Genomic DNA, 23,685 nt, shown 5'->3' on the forward strand with positions numbered 1-23,685 from the left:
GGTTGGCTCGGTCGGTCGCGGTTTTGGTTGTTGGGTCCTGTGTTGTGATGTACCAATGAAGACACGCGTTGTATATGCAGATGCCACATTCTGATCTGGTGGGTGGTCTGCCGCGGGAGCGTATGCTGGGCGTCGACGTGTGTGTGTCCACGCAAGGCGTCTGAGTCAACGGAGCTGAGACGACCCGTGCGGTAGATCATATATATGCCTTCATAGCTCGACTATCTCCTGCGCATAGAAAGAGCCGTTCACGCTTGTCCACTAGCCGCCTGCTCACCGCCGACCCGCTGCGGTCGACGTCGCTCGCAGCCTCTCTGATCATGTTCAGCGGGACACGTGTGAGATACCGCACGTCTGACATCCGTGCGAACCCGAACCCGAACCCGAACGGCGGGGGCGTTCTCCTCGTGGCTTCTCCGGTCCTTCGGATGATGATTCGTGCACGGACGCAGTTCTGGCCTCTATCGACGGTACGGCACACGTCTGACACTGGTACAAGGAACCCCTCGCGGTATATAATCATATCCCTCTAGAGCTTGTGAAATCCCCTCCTTTGAATCCAACCTCCGCATAAGCGGGCCATTTCGCGCTCGCCCGTGTCCCATCTCACGTCATCGATGCGCTCACGGAGGCGTGTTCTGAGACTCTCCACCATCTCGTCGAGCGCCACCTCAGGCGTCCACGGTGGCAAAGCCGCAGGCCACACGCTGGAATGGCGACCACGCATTTCGAAGGACGCAGAATCGGCTTCGCTTGGCCGGTCCGCGATATCAATGGGTGTGGCCAAGATCGCGACAGGAGAACCCGACGAACGAACCGGTTCGATACCGAGGCTGAGAGCCTGCGTCTCTGCCGCGTACGTCCTCAGGAATGCCATCACGTCCCAGCAGACGGGACAGCACGGTCTGGACACCGACGCGAGGAACGCGTCGAACGTCTGCGGCGGGTTATACGATGACCAGACATGGGTCATGGCGAGGACGTACCTTTGCGAGCGGTTGCCATTCGCCGTTGACGTCCGCAGCCTCCACGTTGACCATCGCCGCCGCCAATGCTGCCTCACAGCGAACCGTGCCTGTAAGCTTCAGTTTCGGCTCCTCGTCAAAAGCCGTGCGGAATGCCTCGAGGATGGGCGCAATCTGGGAGCGGCCTTGGATCTGAGCATCTGTGTCGCGTTTCAAACGCTCCTCGACGGCAAACGTCTTGAGACCGCGCTCCATAGAGCCTGTCGATGACGGGCCTCCAATCTGGGAGCATGAGATCATGACTGACTCTCGAGGAAGCAAGAAGCTGAATGCGCATTGGTCCTTTGAATGCCTTAGCAAACTGTGATAGCTCCTGGATCGCGATGTGATGTGAGTATCGAAGACGGAGCCACCTGATGGCAAGGTATGCTTTGTCTGTGCGAACCACATTGTTGCAGACACGAGCATCACGTATCTCTACTGCGGCCCATAACTCTGCTTCAGCCTGTAGCTCCGCTTCGAGATCCTCGTCCATGTTTGGAGTTTGCTGGCGTCTGGTGAGATTGCTTGTGTCTAGGACATGTAGAAGGGAACTGGAGAGAACATAAAAGCGATGCTCGAGGATTTGGGCGGGTCCCATGGCATAGAGCGCTCTGCCATGACTAAAGGCTTCCCTAGCGATTATACGCAGTTCAGTGTACGACTTCGCGACTGATTCCTCAGATTTTACAATCTCTCCACCGCCTCGAGCGTCCGGCCTTCGATCTTATCCTTGTACTCCTGCGCAAGGCTTTCGTCATCGCGGAGACTGAGGACGGAATCAAAATCTGGAACCAAGAAAGGGGATCCCGACAACTTCACCATCGTATCCTTCGAGTCAGGGCTCTCACGCGTCGCCAACTCTGTCCGTGTTGCCTGCAAATGCATCAAGATCTTGTCTGCTAGATGATAAGCCCGCCAGCACTGTTCCATCTCCTGGAGCGCGGCCTGGTAACACACGAGGGTGCTGACGAGGCATTGATGGAATCCGACACATGATTCCTCGGTATACAAAGGTAGAGCCCTGTCTTTGTACACGGCTTGGCCCACCTGGACGAGCTGCAATAGATCAGAGTTACCCGACAGTGTCGGATCACGTTTCGCAAGGAGCGAGATGTGGTATAGCCCACGTTCGTTGAGAAACACGATGAACCCTGTATCATGTTTTTGATCAACACGGGAGGGCCTGAATGTACCTCTGATCCTGTCAAGAGACATTGTCTTAAGGCTCCGAATGAACGCCTTGGACCACGAGAGGTTGATTCTGCTCTTCATTTTGAACCAAGACGTCGCGGTGATATAGCATGTGAGGTGACGCTTGTCTATGTCTGTGTCTTGCGCTGGCTGATTGATCGCCATGAGATACTCGTTAAGGATGGCGATGTGCTCGCCGATAGGAAAATGAGCGCTGTGATTTCCATGCTGGTGAGAAAGGGAGAACTCTCAGTGATGATAGTCCTCACGGCGCTTTCAGCCCTTGCCAGCCGTCGACGCTGATCTTTGCAGTTGGCAATAAGACGTGGCGACTGTCGTCTCCCTCTGGACACTTGACACCTTGTTCCAGGTTTGCAAAGGCAAGAGAAGTACTCAAAGTGACAGGACGTTCTTCCGTGACATATACTTTCATCATCCTATCGGAAAATCCAACGGAAGCATAGTCAACCACAGCTGCAACAACATCTGAGCGTCGCAGCAAGACTGCGGGCACAGCGTTGAGTGCAGCAGGCTTCGACCGTGGTTTCTCAGTGATGGTCCTTGGTGGTTTCCAAGCTGGTGGGCCAGAGTTGATAGTGGTGACTAACGTAACGAGCATGGTGAGGAGCATGAATTCAGTGTGCCTGTCGTAGGATTTCAGAGGACCCTCGTCTTCCTCGCCATGTTGCGAAGACATCGTAATCACTGCTGGTTGTAGAATATCAGTCCTCTCTAATTGGAATGTGCGCGGAGTGATACTGATATCGCAAAGCCCTTCTCTCGTGGGAGATCTCGTGAAAGAGTCGCAATATTTTACTTCTGAAAGAGCAAGATCGCAGAGTCAGCGAAGATATTCACTGTCCTCGACAGCGACGGAGCTCGATGGAGTCGAGAAGATGATGCGTCACAAGGCGTCACTTGGTCGGAGTGACTGTTTCCCAACGCAAGATAGCGTCAGCTCTCTGTGTTAACACGTCCTTCCCCACATACCTCGCTCGCCATCGCACCCCGCTCTGATCTACCAACCAATGCACCGCACCCACATCACACTCCCGTCAATATCGCCGCCGCCACCGCCACCGTTGTCCAACTGCTCCTCCGCCGCCGTCCCGAACAGCATCTGGTTCGCGCGCGAGTTCCAGCTCGCCGCATCCATGGTCATCATCCAGCCGACGACGTCCAAGGTCGTCGTCGTGCATGACACGCAGACGCGCCAGTGGTTTCTCCCCCGGGGGCGCAAGGACAGAGGCGAGAGCATCGAGCAGTGTGCCCTGCGCGAGGCGTACGAGGAGGTGCGTCGCGCGCCCGACCCGCTCATGCTCCCTACCTACCGCCCGCCCGCCCGCCTACAGTCAGGCTACCGCGCCGAGTTCATGCCTTTGTGCACCCCCACGCGCGCGCTCGTTGCGCCTGGGCAGTCCAGTGCAGGCGCATCGCGCACCGCGGCGGCACTCAACACGGAGCCGATATACATCACCACGCATCGCTTCGGGCCGTACCGCCGCAGGTCGGGCGCGCTCGACAACGGCGGCGAATACATCGCGTTCTACTACGTCGGACAGATCCCGCACGATGCCGTGCGTGTCCTCCTCACTATCCCCATTGCGCGGGGACACACTGATGTTCCTTTTCGTCATGTCATTTTTGTTTTCACCCTGCGGCGATCGCTCGATCGTGCCAGGTTCGGGAGGAGAACACGGGCATGCCGGACGAGCAGGCGTACGTTGGCACGCTGCTCGACGTCCACGAGGCCGTGCGGTTGATGTCGCAGGACGAGGCGCTGATCACGACCGTCGCGTACAACCTGTGGGTGGAGACCCGGCGCAGGCAAGACCGCGAGCAGCACGCCACCCAGCCGCGGGTTTAGAACTGGGTGCGCCGTTCATGCAGCCAACCGCGGTCTCCGTCGAGGAGTCGGCGGCGGACGGCTTGTGACCGCGGAGCCCGTGGTGAGGCAGGGCCGGTTTGTATCGACTCTTCGTGCTCGGGGCCACTGTTCCGTGAACACTTCCCTGTCCTTACTTTTTCGCAGATCTGAGTGGCCTTGGACATCTCTCCCTTTTGCTATTGGAAGTCGCTATGCTATGTCTTCTGTCTGCTCTGCTCGCTGGACATGTTAATCGGAACCCGGAGAGCTTCGCTGTAACACTATGTGTAGAAGCTCGCTTGCTCGCTTGTACAATCAAATTCTCCTCCTACGACGAACGGTGCGCATCGGCACGCCGCATCAAGTATCAGTAAAAGAGCGTGGACCATTGGGGACACCTTCATAATACAACACAGTAGAGATCGGAAATAACAGCTACAAAAACGTACGTGCAGAGCTCCTTACCTCCTTTACATTACGTGGTGTGGCAGTGGAGAAATACCCCCCGATTGATAACACGGCGAGAAAGCGAAGCGGGCTGAACAAAACAGAGCAACAAAGGATCTGCAGGACGCGGCATCGACATCAGTCAGTCACCCTAGAGCGACGCGCACACGCACGCACCAGATATCCGTCCTGTACAGGAGTGATGCCCCACGCTGCGCGTATCACATTGCGCGCCCGACATAGACGGGGCTGCGGCTCCCCACGTCGTACGCATCCGACACGACCACGATGGGCAGCAGCCCTCCGCGCGGCGGGCTCGTCCCCGGCGCCGACCCGTAGCCCGGGTCGACAGCGAAGCCGTGCGCGGGCGGCGGCGTGTCCAGGAACGGGTCGATGTTATCCACGGGCGACATGCTCAGGACGCCCGGCGTGAGCGACGCGGGGAGCGCCCCGCCGCCTCCGCCGCCCCCGGGGTCGTGGTCCCCGCGCGCTGCGGCGGCGCCGAACCCGGCCCAGCCGGCGTCTCCTGCGAACGTAGCCAGGGGCTGCTGGGGAGCCGAGGTCTGCGAGTACACGCTCGCCTCGCTCACGGACGGGCCCGACGGAAACTGCGCGTGGTGAGGTGCGCCGCGAGCAGAGGCGTATTGCGGCTGCTGCTGCTGCTGCATCTCCGGGTCGCCGCCCGAGTCGCGCCAGTGCGCGAAGGCGCGGCCGCGGAGGAGGCGCTCGCGCCAGCTCGTGGTCTGCCGGCGGGAGCGGCCGCGCGCGATGAGAACGCAGACGACGAGGATGATCATGAGGACCGCGAGCGTGCTCACGACACCTGCGATGACGCCGACGTTTTTGGTGCTCGCGCTGGTAGGATACGCGCGCGCGGGGACGGTGAGCGGTGCGGAGTGGCGCGGGGGACGAGGGAGACGTGGAGCTCACCGAGACGAGTCATTGGTGCGCGGTGCGCTGCTGCCGGTTGCGCTGCCGATGTCGGCTGAGGTGGGGCTGGGGCTGGGGGTGAGGCTGCTCAGCTCGAAAGTCGAGCTGGGGACGACTTTGAAGATGCTGCCGACCGACGTGGCGGATGAGCTCGTCGCTGAGACAGTCGCGGACGGCGTCTCCGTGATGGAATCGGACGAGGCAACGCTGTGCAATCCCAGGTCAGGTCAAAGGGCGGTCGCGGGCGGTACTGAGGCGCAGTCACTCACGATGGCTGGACAGTCGAATCTGGGGCAGGGCTTTCGGTGACGGACGGCGGACCCGCTGTGGTCGTGGGCGACTCGAGTACCAGTTGAGCTCCACGGCGCGGAAAGAGGCAAATCAGTGTCACTCACCGAGAATATCTGCGCAAATGGCGAGGGAGCGGAAGTGGAAAACGCAGAAAACGCGGAAGATGGGGACAGGGACGGAAATGGAGATGAGGTCGTCGCAGAGCTTGAGGTAGTCGAGAAGGTCGTTGAAGCCGGAGGCTCGGAAGTGATAGTCGACAGGCTACTGGAGTCAGTAGTGAGGACGGTCGATGAAGTTAGTGATAAGCTTGAGAAGTCGGTGAAGGAAGCTGAGGAAGCCGATGAGCCCAAAGAAAATGAAGAAGCGGATGAAGCTACGGAAGTCGATGGAGAGGCCGAAAAGGAGGCGGAAGTATCGACTGAAGTCGAGGATGACGGTGCTGATGTAGTCGCTGATGTAGCCGAAAGACTCTGAGAACCACTATCCGAGGTGGACACGCTTTGATTATCATCAACGGTCGGTACTGGCGTGGATGTGGTCTCGGCAGTGGACGAGCTGGGGATACATTCTCGGATGTGAGTCGGGATGATGGAGATGCACTGTAGCTCACGCAAATGAGGCCGTCGGGGTGTCGGACACCCTAGAAATACGATCAGCTCGCACATCGACGTCAGTTGCAAATCTGTCAACCGTACCGGGAAGTCGTAATGCTACTAGAAAGTCTACAGCATCAAGGCAAGAAAAATCAAACGTCAAGAAGGGTATGCCAACGAAGTGTTCAGAACTGACGACGTGCTCGCTGTCCACAAGAATCCCATCAACGAGATGCATGGCCGAGATTGTGTGAAAATGACGCACTTGCTTGTCCGGTCAACGATGCTTCAGAGTTGCTCGAACTGGATCCCGCGTCAGATTCAAGACGCCTGAGCACCCCCATGTCGAACCGTCCAGCCGATCTCGCCGGCAGCGCCCCCAACGAGAACAGACTGGGCGTTTGAGATTGAGAGCTGTTTTGTATGCACAGACTACTCGAAAAGTGTTGAACAGGGTGTGTGCTAAAAGCCTAGTCAATAGGTTTCTGGGCTCTCCAGGAGCATGAGAATGTCGAAAGGAGGTCTGAGTGCTGAGTGCTGTCAGTTTCCTCGACCTGTCAGTGGGGTGAGTCGCGATGAAGAGACATACACTGTAAGGGAAGTTGGTGGCTGTGAGTGAAGTGCGTACAGGTTTTGCTGTACAATCTCCACACAGCTCATGCTCGTCCCATATCGACGGTGCGCAGGCCAGGACACATGATTCGCTTCATGATCTCGAATTGTGCCAGAATCGGTCCAGTCGGCGTCGCCTGGGCGACCACGCGCTGCATAAAGAAGCCCATTTGTATTTCCGTAACTACTCGTCTCCCTTCGTCGGCGAAGCGTGTAGTTTGTCTCAGGGGTTTTTAGCATTTTGGTCGAGTCGTCTCACGACTATCTCACATTTGAACGGCCCATGAAGGCACTGTGCATGTGAGTAGTCGTTTCCGAAGACCCGTTGCTGAACTGATTGTGAGAGCCGCGCTAGATCAGATACATACATAAATTGAGACATGCCCTATCAATATCAACGCACAGCCCTTCCAGCATCAGAGCGAGCCCTGAGCTTCCCTTTGAAACAAAAAGGAATCCCGAGAAAGCCCAAACCGACGTGCCAGTGTTAGACAGCCGGCCACTGCATTGCAGAGCTGGAGTCGGCATGTTAGCTCCCATTTCTATGCTGCGTGCGAGTACGGATCATCGTCGTCAGGCGAGTGTCGGAATCCCAGAGCAATGTAATGCGAGAGAATCTCGGATGCGTCACCTAGGCACTGACACTTTCGACCGAGTAAGTATATCATCCATCACACTTGAAATTGTGAGACGGCTCTTCTCAAAACCTCGAAACCTCGCACCTGCACCGAGAATGTTATCGCAATGCGCCTCCCGCCTCCCACCCGTTCAGGTTGCTGAGATCCCAACTGTGAACGTGTCAAAAAGAGACTGAAAAGGATCCACGTGAAAATCATATGACCGTGATAAAACGCGTCAACAAGCATAAGCATCGCGCTCATTAGCTGATGTAATCGATCTCGGGTTTTTGCCTTTTTGGTCTTGCATCTGCCACCTGCGGCTTGTGGGCGGCTTGTTCAACTTCTTCTTCATCGTCGTTCTCGTCGGCATGTCCTCGGGGTCAACCACCGTCGAACCGAGGTGCTTCAGGATCACTTTAATGCTAGCACTGCTGATAACACGTCTAACAGCAGCGCCGAACGAAGAGATACAACGCCTGTGCCTGAAACAACGACGAGAAAACGCCCGCTCTCGAGTGGAAGCGACGATGAGGCTGACAGAAAACGGCCGCGACCACAGGAGTTGTCGCGTATTGACTCATCATACCTTGACTGGACGAGCTTAATAAGCCCTGCCATCACGCCTTTGAGCAGCTCCGTTCGTCCTTCCGTTCAATTTTTGATAGCCACCGATAGCACTCACCCACTTCATCTTAGTTTGATCGTTCAGAAAGAAATTCAGATGCAGGACCAGGCAGAGCACTCACTCGACGCTCATCAAGACGATCATTGAGCCGCACCGCATCGATGGTCGACGTGTCTCGTGCCGGCACACCGTTCTCCCAGGCTACGATGAGTGCCATCAACACCATCGCTTACTCAACCCCGCCGAGCTCCTATCGCTCGCCGTCGCTACCTCCACCATCAGCTCCAGATACCTCAGCCAACAAGTATCTCAGGAATGGAAAAATCACCGTTGATTTTTCGGGGGTCACGGATTCGATGCTAGGAGCGACTTGGCCTGTTAGTTGGTCTCAAACCAACATCCTGGTATTTGGACGCGGGAATCGAGTCAACATTAAAAACTTGGCCACGAATGCAGATATCGTTGGACTGGCCAAAGTCAAGGACCATCACGGCTTCCTGCGTCTCCTTGATTGCGGCGGCGAAGACAACCCTCACACAATGGCGCTCTCGACGTCCAAGGGCCTTGTGCAGGTCTGGGATCTAGCTGCTCAAAAGATGACAACGAGCTGGTGGACGAAGCCAGCCACAGCGATGAAATGGAACGGCCCCGTCTTGACAGTGGGAGGAGAGAAAGGATCGATCAGACACTTCGACACCAGGATCAAAGAGACGGCCAAAATGAAAGAGCAGAACAAGAAGGTGCTGCGGCACCAGTCGATGATCTCTGCCCTTGCCTGGCACCACGAAGGAAAAATTCTGGCGAGTGCGGACAACGGTGGCACGGTGTACTGCTGGGATGCGCGCCAAAATGCGCCTTTGGATGTTGGAGATCTCATTCAGAGGCGGAGGAAGATGCAACACGTTGGGGCTGTCAAGGTAAGATTTCTCACTTCACGGTATGCTACCTGTCCATTTGACACTGGCGTCCAGGGTCTTGCTTGGTGTCCGTGGTCTTCTTTGAAGATGCTAGCCACGGGTGATGCCGCGCCTAATGGGACAGGGACCATCAGGTTATGGAACGTTACAGGGTCAACATCCCAAAATCCTAACCCAGATGTCCTAGAGCTCGATGCTCGAATTACGTCGCTTCATTGGTCCACCCAGTGCAAAGAATTATTGAGCACACATAGCACGGGCAAGGCTTTAGACGCAACCACATCTGTGGCAACCCCAACATCTTCCCAGTCGTCCGGAATGGCCAATTGCGTCGCCGTTCACTCCTACCCAACCCTCGCTCGCGTCAAAACCGAATACCCCGCGACATCAGCTATTGCTGGGAGCGTCATGAGCCCTAATGGATTGAAGATAATTTTTGCTGTGCCTGAGGATAAGCAGTTGAAGGTTTGGGACGTTTGGGGGAAAAAGAAGGAATTGAGGAGGCAGCGCAGCGTGGTGGAACCCAACGGGATTCGGTAATGTTGTAAGTTCGATTGTTTGTTGTCTTTTTTTATTATTCCATTTGTCGCACTAGCATGTATGTGAAGTAGTTTGGCATTGTCATTTTTTTTTCGCTATCCGATCATTTCCAACAGTGATCGAACTCGGAGGGCCTCGGGAGTAGAGCGTTTGTTTGGCAACAGCTTCTGATCCTAACAATGGATCACGTGGTTGTCTCACTCAACAAGTAGGCGTCCTCCAAGTTGGAGGCACCTCTTCTCGTTGTATCAAGTATTACACCCTATGTCAGAGTACGTCGCCTCGACATCTATAAGATGATGTAACTAAAGCTTAAGCCTCAGTATTGTTCAACAGGCTGGCCTAACTATGGAGTGCAAGACACCCACCAGAAAGCGACGTTCGCGGGTCGCGATCTCCAACGAGTTCTCGACGAAGAAACAACGCCTATCGACTATAGGTACTATAGATATCACTCCCGATCACGCTCATAGGGGAGAGTATGTCAATCACAACACAGAACCGAGGGTAAGCTTGTATATCGCTGACCGTTTGAAGCAGCTTACATTTTCATGACCCTTACATTAGGCTGACCGCTTTATCACTGTTCGTCCCGACATTCTATTCCCTATAGACACTACTCCTCGCACACAGCGAATTGCGAATGTCCTTGGCCTGGCGAATGACCGCTTTCTCAAATTTACGGATACAACGAACACATATGATGGACGGATGATGAATGCTCTGCGGCGCAGTGCCTCTCAGCTCTTCCATACCCCGAAAACAGTCCATGTCACTTCCGCACTTGCTCATCTAGGCAAACGGAGACAGTTCATTCTCGCGCTTGATGGTCCTGGCATTCCGCAGGACCCATGGGCATACCCTCTTGCGTGGTCCAGCAACAACGTGATCGCTGTCGCGTGCGGGCCAGATGTATACTATCAGAATCTTGACACACGACAGATTGCCCATCTTTGTAGCCTTCAACGACCAACTATGGGTCGGATTCGTGCCCTCGAATTTGCGAGAGGGGACAGATCGAATTTGCTGTGCATGGGAACGACTACGGGTTCCGTCCAAATTTGGGATGCAGAAACACGGCAACGCGTGCGGCAGTGGCCCAATACTGACTGGATGGGCTTGACAGCTATCAGCTGGAAGGGACACGAATTTATGGCTGGTAGAAACGATGGAAAACTCCTGCTCTATGACAGTCGAACAGAAGACGCAGTGCATAAGCTTTCGGGGCATAAGGGTGATGTGTATGGATTGCAATGGAGTACTGACGAACGATTCCTGGCGAGCTCAGACAGGAAGGGCATCGTGCACGTCTGGGATGCACGTAACATGCGGAGTGAAAACACAAAATGGTTCGCAAAAATGAAACATCGTAGTCCTGTCAAAGTGCGTGTTTGCCTTTATACATGGAATTTTTTTGCTCAGATCCTATGCCCATTATATCAAGGCCTTGTCCTGGTGCCCTTGGAAACCTGATCTTCTTGCCACAGCCGGAACCTATCCGGACGGAGAGATTAAAATATGGAGAGTGTCATCCCCATCTTCCGCACCATCGCCAACACCTCTCCATACTATAGCTCTGGACAGCTGTATCTTCTCCTTACATTGGTCACCCCATTCTAAGGAGCTTTTAAGCACACACGGTCTATCATGGGAGTCCTCCAAGGCAATGTTGCCATCTATCATCAAACCAATCCCGTCTCCGCTCACGAATTCTGTCACGGTTCATTCGTATCCCGCGTGCAAGAGACTTGTCAGTGTCCCCGCACACACCGGGACCGTAGGACAAAGTTGTTTGAGCCCAGATGGGACGATGGTGTTTACTATCTGTTACCGCGAGGAGGCCATGAAAATGTGGAAAGTTTGGGGGCGTCCGGAAGTAAAGGAGCAGGGGCAAAGTGTCACTCAGCGCTTTAGTCTTAGATAGATGTTGGTTCTGAGGATACGTAATTTACGTCTGTACTGTAGGGTTTCTTGTAGTATCTGTACACTGCACGTAGATAAGCTAGCTTGATCTTTCCTGCAGTCAAAAGTGTCTCGTGCGCGCCTAGGGAGCCTAGCCCAGAGTTTTCCGTGGAACTCCCGTAGATAACCTCGTGTGAGGGGTTGGGATCCGAGATTGACTTGAGATTAATCCTCATGAACCTAGGTCATTTACCCCGCACACTATAGCTCGCGAGCGCCGTTGCCCGTTCGTGCCTCACGTAGGTAGCATTCGGCGACGACAATGGTGGGGTGTATCATTGTCGTAGCCCGCGGGCCTGGGGCAGCTTGTGCAACTGGGCTATGCGGGGATGAGGTTGGACGCGCCTCGCGCGGCCCCCACATCAGCTCGTTTGTATGAGTTTACACATGCACAGCCCGGAATTCGGGCAATGTGAAGGACTAGATGAGACTTTGCTTTCCACATCGATGATTTGAGAGCGTCCCTGATCTATCCTTTGTTATATCGACGCCGCAGACGAATGGACCCACTCAGTTGAGTTAGAATCAGATCGCGTACGTACGTTGAGGATCGGTGGGAGAAAAAGTGCGACGTGCCATGCTACTTATCCTGACCACTGCCGTGGTTACGGGAACTGAGCGTCAAAATCCAAGGTGACTGTAGGCACGATGGCTTCTATTTTCTCTATCCATTTCTTCTGCACATTGTACCGCAAAAACCTCAGCGTCTCGAGCGGTGCTTTATGGGTGCGATGGACGAGTGCTCCCACGAGCTCGTAGTCTGAACACAGTGTCTCTGACGTATCATCGTGGATGGTCAATCCCCACATGGCCAGGGTTTCCAACGCGGGGAAGAGCAGAGATGGCGCTTCCTCTGCCGGCTCGCCCGCACACGACTCCCAAGCGAGCGAGCTGACGAGGTGCATGGCCGCCGTGCCCCGCACGTTTACCGTCTCCACACACTGCACGGGGCGGAGCATTTCCTGCCAGTGCTGTGGCCTCCACCAGCTCTCGAGGCCCGTGAATACCGACAGCTCTCGCAGCCCGCCGAGCGGAAGCACGGCGCAGAAGGCCTCCACCAGCCTGCGGATGATCGCACCGCCGCTCAATGAAAAAGTAATGACAACGTTAAAAGGCAGAGCGCTGGATGGGGCCCTGCGCGCTTCAAGAGGCCCGATTGTGAGCGTAATATCCATGTCCGACAAGGAGTATATGGCGAGATGCTCGACAACATGGATCGCGGCTGCCGCAGCGACCCGCTTGGCCATGAATGGGACGAGCAGCTGGCAGTCCTCCCAGGTGTGTGAGAAAGGGTGGCAGATCATGTGGACCGAGGTGTGGGCAGGGAGGGCGAGGTTTGCTACAAGCGAACAACAGCTGTTCAACACACTTCCAAGACTCAGCTCATTGAGACGCGGGAAGGAGATGCTGCGGGAGGTGCCCATCGAGGCAGGGCCAAGTGACAGGACACGATGGACATATAGAACCTCGAGGGCCGGCATTCGCTCGAGGACATCAGGTACCTCACCGTAGGTGTATTGTTTCGGTGGCAAGTCGGTTTCGGCATAAGTAAACAAGTGATTGATGAACTTCAGCGAGAAGAGGCTTGCCGAAAAAATGGCGTGATTCAGAGGGACGTAATAGTTGACGAGACAAACGTGGCGCAGGCGCGGGGTGGTGTGTGCAAAAAGGTCTGCAAGGTACCGCGCACATCACAAAAGATATTTACAGACTCCAACATTGGCGCGGGGCGGTTCAGACGTGTCAGAACCGTAGTCACGTCGCCCATAGGGCCATCTCTAAGCTCGAGATGCCGCACGTGGTCGATGTGTTCGACGACGTAGTCTGAGAGCGGCATGCAGTCTGCGTCCAAGGTTACAGCCATGGGCGCGATGCGTCATCTCCAGAGCCCAGTGGACACCGCTGCCCCTGTAATTGATCTCTGTCCAGAGACACGGATTTGCAATCGCTACGGCTCGCCATCGCTTGCACAGTTGCGTCGTCGGCACCATCCAGGCGAGTCGAGTATGTGCCGGCCCCCTCCGTGATCATAACGCGGGTATTGGATTGAAAGTGATGAGCCAGACGAAGATGTGGATGAGTATCTCGGGGGGGATAGAATGGACGTGAGAGGGAGCAGAGGCTGCACTCGTACTTTGCGAGCCAGGGCCGGAGAACTCGTCTGCAACGTCGGATGGCAGCCGTGGAATGGCAGGAGTGCTGAGCAAAATAAGAAATGGTTTGGATGGACTGCATTGAAATAGGATTGTGCACTTACCTTGAGAGTGTATCAGGCATATTTCTCAGTCCTCTCTTCGTAACGAAGATGTGGGCTGTCAGAACGTGGAAGGGCATTAGTAGAGCAAGGTCACACGCTCGTCACAACCTTCTCTGTCCTAAACCGTGACATTGGGGAACCCTCTGTCTTCAAAGCAAGAAATGCATTCTGATACACAGAAACCTGCCCCCCTCCTGTGTTCGCATTCTGTCTCATACCTGACCGGCGCGTTGAGCGGTTGAGCTTGAATCCCGGTGTCACATCGTCAACAGGATACTGGGACATTTCGCTGCAGGCCGTTCCCCTTTACAGAAAAGCATTCTCATGCCCACGGGCCGTGTTCTTACCGCCTGCCTCACCCATCCTTCTACTGTCTCTCCCCTCACACATATGTCACCGTCTGCACTCCACGACGAGCTCACGTCAACTGTCCTCTCTGCCATCGAGTCGCTCCCGCAGACGCGCAAAGCGAGCTTACTCCTCGATCAGGCCCTGGCCTTGTTGGAAGCGGGGCGGTAAGTGGATTCACGTTCGAGAATGAACGTCATTCATGAACAGAGGGTCAACAAGATATGGCGACGAAGTCGAGAGATATCTGGACGTGTTTCTGAGGACACCCGGATTGCCGCAGGATGCTGTTGCTCGGGCGCTTGTTGCTCGAGGCAAAGCTAGGAAAGAGGCCGGACAGCGGTTGCTTATGAAGAGTGAGCAAGGTAAGATTCAGTTCCATTCAGTGTGTCTTTTTGCGTGTCTTGAAATGACGCAAAAGCGAACAACCATCATATCGAGTCCCTTTTCGCACGCCAAAGTCCACATAATACATGAAAGCCTCCATTACTGCGCGCTCGACGAGCCTCCCTCTTGTTTATTTTGACACATTCTCTGAACTGTGTCCTCAAGTAGTTCTATTCTGACGCAATCCCAGACTTCCAGCTTGCAGCAAAGATCGACCCGTCGATAAAGGACATCCCAGTTCATATTCGGCGTGATAGGCTTGTGAGTGCTTGAACAGCGTATTCACCCTTTTGACTCAGACTTTAGGATTCAGATATCCACATCAAATGTTCCTGTGCTAAGAAGGGTGCCCGCTGAAATCTGGGAAAACATCGCCGAGTTCATTCCTCGATATTTTCTTCGCACTTGGCTCTTCGTCTCCTCGTTCTATCGTGACATCGCCGCTCGCGTGATCTTCCGAACCGTGGATCTATACTTTGGTGAGGACCAAGAAGGTCAAAATCGAGGCTTGGACATCCTCGATCGAGTCAAGGCGGATCCCGTGTTTGCGAGGTACATCAAGACGCTGAGGCTGCACTGGGCTCATGAAGAGGGTGAACTGCTAGATCTCATATGTCGTAAGTCTCCCTCGATAGAGTGATGCTCCAGCTGTCGAAACATATTCGCTTTGTCCCTAGGACTGTTTCGCACAGCTCTTCCTGGGTTCATTGCCCTCAAGGAATTCGAATGGATCGGGTATCCCGAATTGCAGGCGGACATGGTCGAGGCCATATTAAGCACCCACCCGCATCTTGACAAACTAGGTCTGATGTATGTTTCTTCCAGTCTGTCACGGACCGTTTGCTCACCTTGTTGCGTGCAGAGGATGGCACTTTGACGCCGTCGGCGTCTCTCGTTTCAAGCATCTACGTAAATTCACACTCCGTGCAGAGGACGACGACGGATTCGCGGACATGGGCGAAGTGCGCACAGTGTTAGACAACAACGCGTCGACGCTGAGACACCTCGTGCTGGGCGCATATCTGAAACGGACACATTCTTGGGACAGCGCGTTTCAGTCCACAACGATCCAGAATTTGACTCAGCTGGACCTGTTCGACACTCGGATCTCGCATGTCGTCCTCGCGCGCATCGCGCATGCGCACCGCTTGCAGAGCCTTACCTTGCACGGCACATTCGAGCAACCAGGCGCGGCGTCGGTGGTATTCGGGAGTGACCATATTATCGATGGCCAACATACGTTCTTGCCGCATCTGGAAGCATTTCGGTTTGTTCTCGTCGGGCACGACGACAATCTGGCATTGTTCCAGTCGGTGATGCAGTTCCTGAGGGGCCGAAAGGGTCTGAGGCGGCTGGACCTGGGAGGATGCTCTTGGGAATTGATGCTGGGTGTTCTGCCTGAGCTGACAGGTTTGCGAGTGCTTCGAGTACGGATAGCGAATCTGACTTCAAAGTCAGTGGAGGGTCTGGTACAGAGCATACCGCGAGATATGGTTGCGATCCACCTGTCTGCCATCGTTTGGGATACACCTTTGGTGCGTACGATATCCCTAGAACTCTACCAGCTGACTGGTTTTGTGTGACATTTAGCACTTCTTCGCGCAATCATTCCGCCGGTTCACGTCCCTGTCGATACTCCACTTGCACGGGTCACACGTCCGCCGGCCTCAGCACAACCTGATGTCGGAAAGAGAATACCACATCCAATCCGATATATGGAATTCCGGGGCACGGCACATCGCGATCACGCTGCCTTCGTTACATTTCGTTGGTTGGCACGGGGAGCATTACGTGGTGGTGCGGTGGCCTGGGGACGTGGAACTGAAGGAGCTGCCGGTTCGGCGACGGCTGGATTGTGGGAAGGGGGTGAATTTGGGGACCGACGATGCTGCATGGATGGAACGAAAGGATGTTCCGATGGACTATGAGATGTCTGGGATAGAGGTATGACCTTACGAGGTAGACCTACTGGAGTCAAACTTGCATGTTTCCAGGAGGGTGTGTGGCTCTTGCCAATGGCAGTGTCTGTTCGAACCTCTGCAGGAATTGATTGTTCTCGGCATCTGTATTAGTGTGCGTATATGTTCACACATTACTTGATTAATCTCCTTAAATGTCTGTATACAACAGGCGTGATGGCGGTAAGCGTTGCGTCTATTATCTCAAGAATTACCACTGATCCGCTCGTTGCGTGGGCTCTGACCTAGATGTTCCTTGCCAAGGGCCGTATTCGACTTTCCTGAGTCTTGCCCCATCCGTGTCGGTACAATTTCTGGCGAATGCTCCTTCAACGCTGTCTTGTGTACCACAAACGGAGTTGATATCATTGTCTTATCGTCGTTTCCGGTGTGAACACTATCAGGATCTTGAGTGCGTATGTGAGTCACCTGTAGTCTCCTGTAGTCCTGATCCCATTTGAACAGTCGAGTTCCCTTGCGATCTCATCTATCCCGTCTTTGATCCCGATCCCACGTGGTCGCCTCTTTAGGTATTAGTTGCCATGACAGAACATACAGCTGTGGCGGTACTGAGTCACCGACATCGTCATCATGGGATGGCCTCGGTAATGCATCGGTGTCCTTTTAGCCAGGCGACATAACGAACCGCAACATGGACATCTGGCCTAACGGAACTATGACAGGCTGGATGACTGTCTCCCTCTCAGAAATGACAGCGACTTATGGTTAACGCAGAGTCGCAGACCATCGACTTGCCGCTTATCCCATGGGCGATTCGTAAGTCGGCCACCTGTCCAGACCACGACTGATGCAGACATCTGAATCGCGGATGCGGGCCTCCCGGTGCGAAAGCTAAATGACTCATATACCACAGAGCACGATGTGTTAGTATAGATTAGTACTTGCCCTTTTTCGAGGTACGCACTCGCTGACAGAAATGCGGGCGTTTCCGGTACGGCGGCGAAGTGGAACGCTCCTTGCGATCATAGATGACTAGGTATGAGTACTTTGTTAGTGTTACATAGTGCATACGCGGCCCTACATGGTTCAGCCTTCGAGATCTTGATGCTGACAATGTATTTTATGTTTTGATGGCTAGGCTGGTGCCTATTCCACCCAATATCTCTCAGTGATGAATATGTGGACGACGACCACAACTCGACCACAGCGTTTCAGCCAAAGTAAAGCACAGATTACCGCACGCACTGCTTCCGATGCTGCGGAATGCTATTGCCAAATCGCAAGACAGGACTTGCTTGCTGCGGCGGGTAATTGGGCCATCACCGTGTCAATGGTGTTGGGCAGTGTTGGGCTCAGAGCTGCACACATCGTAACATTGGCGGTCACGTGGTCTGATCTCGTGAACCTGTTTGATCAAGTCAGCTCCATTTACTTATCTCGTACGAGATCGTTCAATCTTTTACAAGTTGGAGGATTCAAACAGACGGCTCCTGCTCGTGACCGATCGGAGGATATCGGAGGATATCGATCGCCTGTTACCGAATCTGGATGTTCTGCCCAAATGTCTCGGTCCCGTCGGGGGCAGCATTGCGATCCTGACAAGGTACCGATACAGTCATCCAACATCACTCATCCAAATCCTACGGACTTGGTCAAAATCGGCGCTGAGGCCGGTAATCCTTGTGTCAGTGGTGTCAGCTTGAGATCAATGCCGTTGTATTCTGCTTCCTGCGAAGACCGGTCTCTTACTTTCTCCTTCGATAGCCTGAATGAAAACGCTCATGTTCTACAGGAATCCTTTCCTGCATCAAGCCCTATCAAGCCGGGCGAATGGATGAAGAACACATGGGGAATCACATGAAGATCTGTAGAGATTGTGCACGCGACTTGACCCAGATTGTACCGTAAAATGTTGACTGTCGAGGATGACGATCGATCTCTCCTCGATCGTCAGCAAGATTTGAAGACTTGGGCTATTGCCTCTTTACCGCCCTTGTCAAGTCATGCAAATACAGACCTGAAGGCGAGCAAGTCTGTGTATGGAAGCACATTAGAATTATTGTGCGATCAACTTTCGACGGTTCTCATATGAAGCATCTGTGCGCACGGCTACGGACTGCCGGAGTGACCACCGGAGGTCACTGCAACGATCAAGAATTTACGTAATAAAGAGGGTAACAGGATGGGTTCATTGGCGGAAAATGACGCACCGGCTTCCACAAAACCGCAGCGCTCGACTCCTCTACTTTCTTTCGCACCTGCTCTGCATGTTTCCTTCTCAATGTTCGCAACACTCTCTTCCTTCCTTCCTGCTTTGCAGATGCACCAGGACAGGAAATCTCCTGATGCAATCATAGACGAGGACGTTCGTCAACCCGCCGAAGAACCCCAGGCTCAGAGCCAACCAACGGTAGACGAGGTCGGGGTCAAGAAGAGAGAGAAAAAAACAAATGAGGTGAGGATGCCGAGGCATACGTTGCTTGCCTCAGCCTCATCTTCTCAAACCCCTTCAGACATTCATCATCGTGAGACCCCCGCCGGCCAAATCAAACCACCCACTCAATCTACAAGTTCAGCTCGTCCCCCCACAATTCCGAGAGCGTGAACGAACTACCCTACCACGTCAATCCATCGACCTATCTTCTAATACGTCCCATGATCAAGAGGTCGAGCAGAATTCTCTCACTCGAACTACCTCGAACAGATCAGATGTATCTATGTACTCAGGCTATTCATCCACGACATCCTTCTCCTCCGTAGCATCCAGCTCGACAAATGGATCGCGTCGTATGATCATACCGCTCTACAATCTCCAGGCTCACAACGTCATGACGAATGTCGTTGTCGACGCCGGAACGGACGCGAAAGTGGCCAAGTACATGAGACGTGGACTGGAGATAATCAACCTTGCAATCCTCGAACCGGTGGAGGTATTTGGGACAAGCTCCACTCTGAGCATTCAGGTCCCTCCACCCTCTTCTAGCACACGGACGAGCATCGACGGCGGCCGTGACGTTCTCAATGCCAATTTAGAACATCCACATACCCCAATGTCCTCTGTCTACTCTGTCTCGTCTGCTGGCCTAGATACACCAGTTCCTAACTCTGCATCAAACCCCTATCATGGAGACCCTCCCCCGAGTGCATCAGGTGCCAAGAAGATTTTTGGCAAGTTCTTCAAGAAGAAAGTTGTATCCCATTCCCCCTCCAGCTCAATCACGTCTCCGCCCGTGTCCCCATCCCCGTCACCAATCACTTCCTCGTTTATGAAACCTATGCGCTCGAAGACCCTTAGCGCCCCATCGGGTCATCCTAAGCGCTCATCTCTCCTCTCTGCAAGCTCCACTGTTCCACCCCTCAGTCCACCACCTGATGGAGTCGCACCATCTTACTACCAGCCGCCCAGTATCATCCTCCAACCCGCCTGCCTCGGTATCCAGCCTTCCCTCAGCGCTCCATCAAATAACCCACGCGGCAGACCACATAGCTATGCGTGGATCGTGCGCCGATGGATCAAAGGGTCGGACAAGAGCCTTCTGACCAATATGATGGGCGTGATGAACAACATCAGCCTCTCAGACGAGCGCCGTAACTCGCGCCTGCCGCCCGAAGATTCGGCGCAAGTCGAGGTACAGTTCATCTGGACGCGCGGCAAGACAGGCGCACGGAAGCGAAAGGAGCAGAGCGAGTCTGCCGCGGCGGATTTATCGCTGCCGCGTAGCAGGAACGTGAGCCGAAGACGTAGCACGGGGTTCACTTCGTCCAATGCAGCATCGACAACGTCCTTGGATAAGGCTTCGCCGGTCTTGACACTCTCGCGACAGCAGAAGCGCATGTCTATGGCGTCGGATCGCCACAGTGTGTCGACCGGTGCCGATGGCAGCGATTTTGGCACGACAGAAGCGGGTGTGAGTCACGCGGTAGAAATTGACGACGGTGAGGAGAGCGACCCTGAAGACTCTGAGACGCCGTGGACCTGCACGCTTATTGTACGGCGGATGCGAGGGATGCGAGAAGGGGGGGAAACAGCGCAACATCAGGCGCAGATCCGTGTCAAGGTTGCGACGCTGTCGCCGACACCGCACCACCCTAAGGTTGTCTCAATGCTCAAGGTGCCGTTCCCGCTGCCAGACATCGTGGTTGACCAGATGAAGGTGCGCCGGCGGACGTTGAACGCGCACGGGATCGCGCGGCCGAGTTGGATCGCAGACGGCGAGGACGGGTTGGTGCTCACGGCGGAAGAAATCAAAGATGTAGTCTCGTCGACGGGGCTCTGGCTCATCGTGCGCGAGGGGATCGGTGGTGTGGGGAAGGTAAGCCGGAAGGGGGACGGCTGGCGAATAAGGGCGTGAACTGCTTCTTTTTTCCTGCGAGCGACAGGTGTTTGGGTTTTATCTTGTTCTTTCTTTAGTTTCCTCACTTTTCTGGCTTTCGATGCTTCATATTTCGCACACGACACATCTATGACCATTTTCTCATATGCTCACTGCTTTACTACTATAGTCTTGCGCCGCGGTATCGCCTTGAGTATGGAACTCGTCTAGTTAATCAGTTATCACTCGTGAAAACAATTCATAATTACGCTAATCGGCGTCTCCACTTGTCTTTTCTTTGTTTGATGAAAATTTGAAGCTCCAAATGGGATAAGTGGTCGTGGACCCATAACTACGTTACCCTTACCTGCCACGCAAGCTCATCACGCGTCGTTCTTGAACTTGCCGTAGCCCACGTCTCAAACTCTTACCCAACTATCCATCATTTACCATGCACGAAACAACCTTCCAGGCTCATTTGATACCAGGCTCGAATAATACGTACTACATACCCGATTTCGTGACTAAGGAAGAGGAAACTTACCTGCTGCGTAAGGTATGTGTGTATCTTTACCATCCGAGGAGGCGTTAAGGCGCCGGCTGATCAGAGCCTGTTTGGGACTCTTCGAAAGATACAGGAAACCCCCAAAAAGAAATGGAAGCAGCTTTCCAATCGTCGGTGGGCTCCCATATGCTTCCTATGGGAAACTCGCCTTGATCTCATTGCACGCTTTTGGGCGTATCTCGTTTCCTCACGGTCTTCACTACATATTGCAGGCTACAGACATGGGGTAGGTCGCTTGTATATTCAAATGATCAACAACAAAAAACTGCCAATTAGTGTTTGGCCGTCCCGGAGGGATGCGAACTTTGAGACAATCAAAACTTTCTCCGTCTGTACCTCCAGAACCCGTCAAATCGATATTGACGAGGGCGCTTCGCGCATATGCCACAGGTGGCGAACTGACGCCCAAGAATGCTCTCATCCCGGACGCTCTACCGCCCTTCCTCTCCGAATTGTAAGATCCGACGTACACCCATTCTACCGTGCTCAGTAATTATATCTTGCCTCAGCCCCGATATTATCTCACGTATTGAAGCCACTGGCGCGTTTGCTGATTCCCCGCATCATCGCCCAAACCATGTTATTTTGAATGAGGTACACATCTTTATGTCCGTCCATCAAATAGTCTCATAATCGATGTTATTCGCATCTGCAGTATCAGTCAGGACAGGGAATCATGGTTCGTTCCCTCTTTTGCACTCCTTTGGTGATCGTGCTTACATGAACAGCCTCACGAGGATGGCCCTTCCTACCATCCGGTTGTGGCGACCCTTTCCCTGGGCTCACATACAATCATGCACTACTTCCAGTATACGCCGTCTACGAGCCCCGATGATAGCAAGCACGGCCGCACGATCGATACTACGCCTTCACTTTCTCTCTTACTGGAGCCGCGCAGCCTTGTCATCACCACCTCTGAACTGTATACTGATCATTTGCATGGTATATCCGAAGTCCAGGAAGATCGCTTAATCGCGCACGACAGCGGAAGAAATGATATTGAAACGGGGGGCATACGGGTCGCGAATTATGAGATGATCAGGGGAGAGGGTGAGAAAAAAGCGGTCATGCATGGAGGAATTCTGCAGCGGCAGACAAGGTATAGTCTTACGTGTCGGGATGTAGGGAAGGTCGTCAGTATTAGGCCCAGCGTAGCGAGGAAATGACAGGAAGACTAAACAATACCTCAACGAGTGTGAAACGAAAGGACAGATTGCTTGTTGGCCTCAGGTGCGATTCGGCAGGGTTCACCTCAGCTAACATAATTTGTTGAGAATTTGAAAGAGTTAGAACACATGTTGATCACCGGCAGGGAAGATGTACAATTTTGTCTCATGTTCAAATCCAGTGAGACACATCGTAATTCTATGATACATTCCGCGAGCTGTTAAGTACACAGTTCCCGCAAAGACGTATCGGTAAACGATGTGCTGATAGTGGACAAACGGGCTCACCAGTCCAGAATACAGGCGAAGATCTGCGCGGATCTCATACACCTCTTTCTCTGCGCTGTTCACCTTTACCACCTCGAACTTTCCCTGATATGCGTCTTAGTGAAAGTTTCTTTTCACACCAGCCCAGCGATACTACTCAAGGCACCGCCAACAGGGCATAGGACTTCCCTTCCCCTTCTTCGTCACCCGTGCGACGTAGATGTCCGCCCCGTTTACACGTGGATCACGACGACGGGAGTTCCAGCCTCTGTCAACCTCTCCTGTTCCGATAGCACTTTGATTGCCAAGAGGCGAACGTGAATCATCTCGATCCCCCACCCTCGCGTCGCCGCCTTCGCTTCCATATCCGCTACCGTGACGCTCTTGCAACTTCCGCCCACGCTTCAATCTGCCAACACTCTGTCGCTGCACGTGTGTCCTCCGACCCGAAGAATCCACTCCATAAAACCCGTTGCCCCTCGCCGGCGAGAGCGGAGGCGAACGACCCTTTAAGTGTGTCTCCTGTTTCTCGTTGTGGATCCGACACGACCCGCGCACCCTGCGTGCGGAACGAAAGAGACATGCCCGTCACGCTAAAGATAATGTGCATCTCGGCGTGCATGGACATGGGCTTGCGATGTCCGCAAGTGCGAGCGTCGGCACCATCGTAATGTGTTCAGTGATGGTCGTACCCGCTTGAGATGACTTTACCGCCTTTGACCAGGACGGCACCGAGAGTGTAACACATTGAGCTTTTGGCGGCGGCGTCGGCATACTGTGAGAGGTAGAACTGTGTCTTGTTCACCGTAAATCGTAGAGCCTGCTGATCCGGCTTGACTTCAGAGTGCATCTTCAGAAGGG

General features: G+C 54.0%; 11 protein-coding genes across 11 annotated transcripts; 7 read left to right on the forward strand and 4 right to left on the reverse strand.

Moving 5' to 3' along the window:
• Positions 1-196: 196 nt before the first annotated feature.
• HETIRDRAFT_453022 (uncharacterized protein) lies at positions 197-2,895 on the reverse strand (the record flags this gene model as incomplete). The annotated part of the gene is made up of 8 exons (XM_009550247.1): positions 197-483; positions 565-937; positions 987-1,247; positions 1,273-1,338; positions 1,411-1,639; positions 1,696-2,158; positions 2,201-2,412; positions 2,468-2,895. 8 exons carry the CDS (start codon positions 2,893-2,895, stop codon positions 197-199), a joined length of 2,319 nt encoding a protein of 772 aa, XP_009548542.1.
• Positions 2,896-3,331: 436 nt separating this feature from the next.
• On the forward strand, positions 3,332-4,053 carry HETIRDRAFT_247601 (uncharacterized protein; the record flags this gene model as incomplete). Its single annotated transcript, XM_009550248.1, has 2 exons — positions 3,332-3,490; positions 3,880-4,053. Coding segments are annotated over 2 exons (333 nt in total), but the record flags the coding sequence as incomplete, so codon positions are not given.
• Positions 4,054-5,275: 1,222 nt separating this feature from the next.
• HETIRDRAFT_410548 (uncharacterized protein) lies at positions 5,276-6,261 on the forward strand. Its single transcript, XM_009550249.1, has 4 exons — positions 5,276-5,367; positions 5,443-5,649; positions 5,712-5,782; positions 5,838-6,261. The coding sequence occupies exons 1-4, from the start codon at positions 5,302-5,304 to the stop codon at positions 6,205-6,207; spliced, it is 714 nt and encodes a 237-aa protein (XP_009548544.1). The 5' UTR covers positions 5,276-5,301; the 3' UTR covers positions 6,208-6,261.
• A 2,278-nt stretch (positions 6,262-8,539) lies between these two features.
• HETIRDRAFT_49574 (uncharacterized protein) lies at positions 8,540-9,640 on the forward strand (the record flags this gene model as incomplete). Its single annotated transcript, XM_009549660.1, has 2 exons — positions 8,540-9,100; positions 9,155-9,640. The coding sequence occupies 2 exons, from the start codon at positions 8,540-8,542 to the stop codon at positions 9,638-9,640; spliced, it is 1,047 nt and encodes a 348-aa protein (XP_009547955.1).
• Positions 9,641-9,964: 324 nt separating this feature from the next.
• On the forward strand, positions 9,965-11,665 carry HETIRDRAFT_477611 (uncharacterized protein). The gene is made up of 3 exons (XM_009550250.1): positions 9,965-10,147; positions 10,208-11,023; positions 11,085-11,665. The coding sequence occupies exons 1-3, from the start codon at positions 9,989-9,991 to the stop codon at positions 11,562-11,564; spliced, it is 1,455 nt and encodes a 484-aa protein (XP_009548545.1). The 5' UTR covers positions 9,965-9,988; the 3' UTR covers positions 11,565-11,665.
• Positions 11,666-12,207: 542 nt separating this feature from the next.
• On the reverse strand, positions 12,208-13,466 carry HETIRDRAFT_103444 (uncharacterized protein; the record flags this gene model as incomplete). Its single annotated transcript, XM_009550251.1, has 2 exons — positions 12,208-13,186; positions 13,240-13,466. 2 exons carry the CDS (start codon positions 13,464-13,466, stop codon positions 12,208-12,210), a joined length of 1,206 nt encoding a protein of 401 aa, XP_009548546.1.
• Positions 13,467-13,629: 163 nt separating this feature from the next.
• On the reverse strand, positions 13,630-13,879 carry HETIRDRAFT_171480 (uncharacterized protein; the record flags this gene model as incomplete). The annotated part of the gene is made up of 2 exons (XM_009550252.1): positions 13,630-13,801; positions 13,860-13,879. 2 exons carry the CDS (start codon positions 13,877-13,879, stop codon positions 13,630-13,632), a joined length of 192 nt encoding a protein of 63 aa, XP_009548547.1.
• Positions 13,880-14,249: 370 nt separating this feature from the next.
• HETIRDRAFT_477615 (uncharacterized protein) lies at positions 14,250-16,626 on the forward strand (the record flags this gene model as incomplete). Its single annotated transcript, XM_009550253.1, has 7 exons — positions 14,250-14,374; positions 14,430-14,572; positions 14,785-14,855; positions 14,908-15,211; positions 15,272-15,404; positions 15,457-16,129; positions 16,185-16,626. The coding sequence occupies 7 exons, from the start codon at positions 14,250-14,252 to the stop codon at positions 16,542-16,544; spliced, it is 1,809 nt and encodes a 602-aa protein (XP_009548548.1). The 3' UTR covers positions 16,545-16,626.
• A 2,168-nt stretch (positions 16,627-18,794) lies between these two features.
• On the forward strand, positions 18,795-20,865 carry HETIRDRAFT_103441 (uncharacterized protein; the record flags this gene model as incomplete). The annotated part of the gene is made up of 2 exons (XM_009550254.1): positions 18,795-18,968; positions 19,027-20,865. The coding sequence occupies 2 exons, from the start codon at positions 18,795-18,797 to the stop codon at positions 20,863-20,865; spliced, it is 2,013 nt and encodes a 670-aa protein (XP_009548549.1).
• Positions 20,866-21,277: 412 nt separating this feature from the next.
• HETIRDRAFT_321855 (uncharacterized protein) lies at positions 21,278-22,557 on the forward strand (the record flags this gene model as incomplete). The annotated part of the gene is made up of 6 exons (XM_009550255.1): positions 21,278-21,382; positions 21,459-21,505; positions 21,759-21,845; positions 21,901-21,985; positions 22,047-22,070; positions 22,120-22,557. 6 exons carry the CDS (start codon positions 21,278-21,280, stop codon positions 22,555-22,557), a joined length of 786 nt encoding a protein of 261 aa, XP_009548550.1.
• A 500-nt stretch (positions 22,558-23,057) lies between these two features.
• Positions 23,058-23,674, reverse strand: HETIRDRAFT_103440 (uncharacterized protein; the record flags this gene model as incomplete). The annotated part of the gene is made up of 3 exons (XM_009550256.1): positions 23,058-23,194; positions 23,257-23,417; positions 23,517-23,674. 3 exons carry the CDS (start codon positions 23,672-23,674, stop codon positions 23,058-23,060), a joined length of 456 nt encoding a protein of 151 aa, XP_009548551.1.
• Positions 23,675-23,685: the final 11 nt, after the last annotated feature.

The sequence above is a fragment of the Heterobasidion irregulare genome (genome assembly GCF_000320585.1).
Source record: "Heterobasidion irregulare TC 32-1 unplaced genomic scaffold scaffold_07, whole genome shotgun sequence".
Taxonomy (NCBI): domain Eukaryota; kingdom Fungi; phylum Basidiomycota; class Agaricomycetes; order Russulales; family Bondarzewiaceae; genus Heterobasidion; species Heterobasidion irregulare.

Excerpts from the sequence above, each read along its gene's own strand:
- HETIRDRAFT_477611 (XM_009550250.1), top strand. The coding sequence starts at position 9,989 with ATGGAGTGCAAGACACCCACCAGAAAGCGACGTTCGCGGGTCGCGATC. Across the intron at positions 10,148-10,207 it reads ATCACAACACAGAACCGAGG|GCTGACCGCTTTATCACTGT; the intron begins GTAAGCTTGTAT and ends CCCTTACATTAG. Across the intron at positions 11,024-11,084 it reads AACATCGTAGTCCTGTCAAA|GCCTTGTCCTGGTGCCCTTG; the intron begins GTGCGTGTTTGC and ends CATTATATCAAG.
- HETIRDRAFT_410548 (XM_009550249.1), top strand. The coding sequence starts at position 5,302 with ATGATCATGAGGACCGCGAGCGTGCTCACGACACCTGCGATGACGCCG. Across the intron at positions 5,368-5,442 it reads CGACGTTTTTGGTGCTCGCG|CGAGACGAGTCATTGGTGCG; the intron begins CTGGTAGGATAC and ends CGTGGAGCTCAC. Across the intron at positions 5,783-5,837 it reads CCCGCTGTGGTCGTGGGCGA|CGAGAATATCTGCGCAAATG; the intron begins CTCGAGTACCAG and ends AGTGTCACTCAC.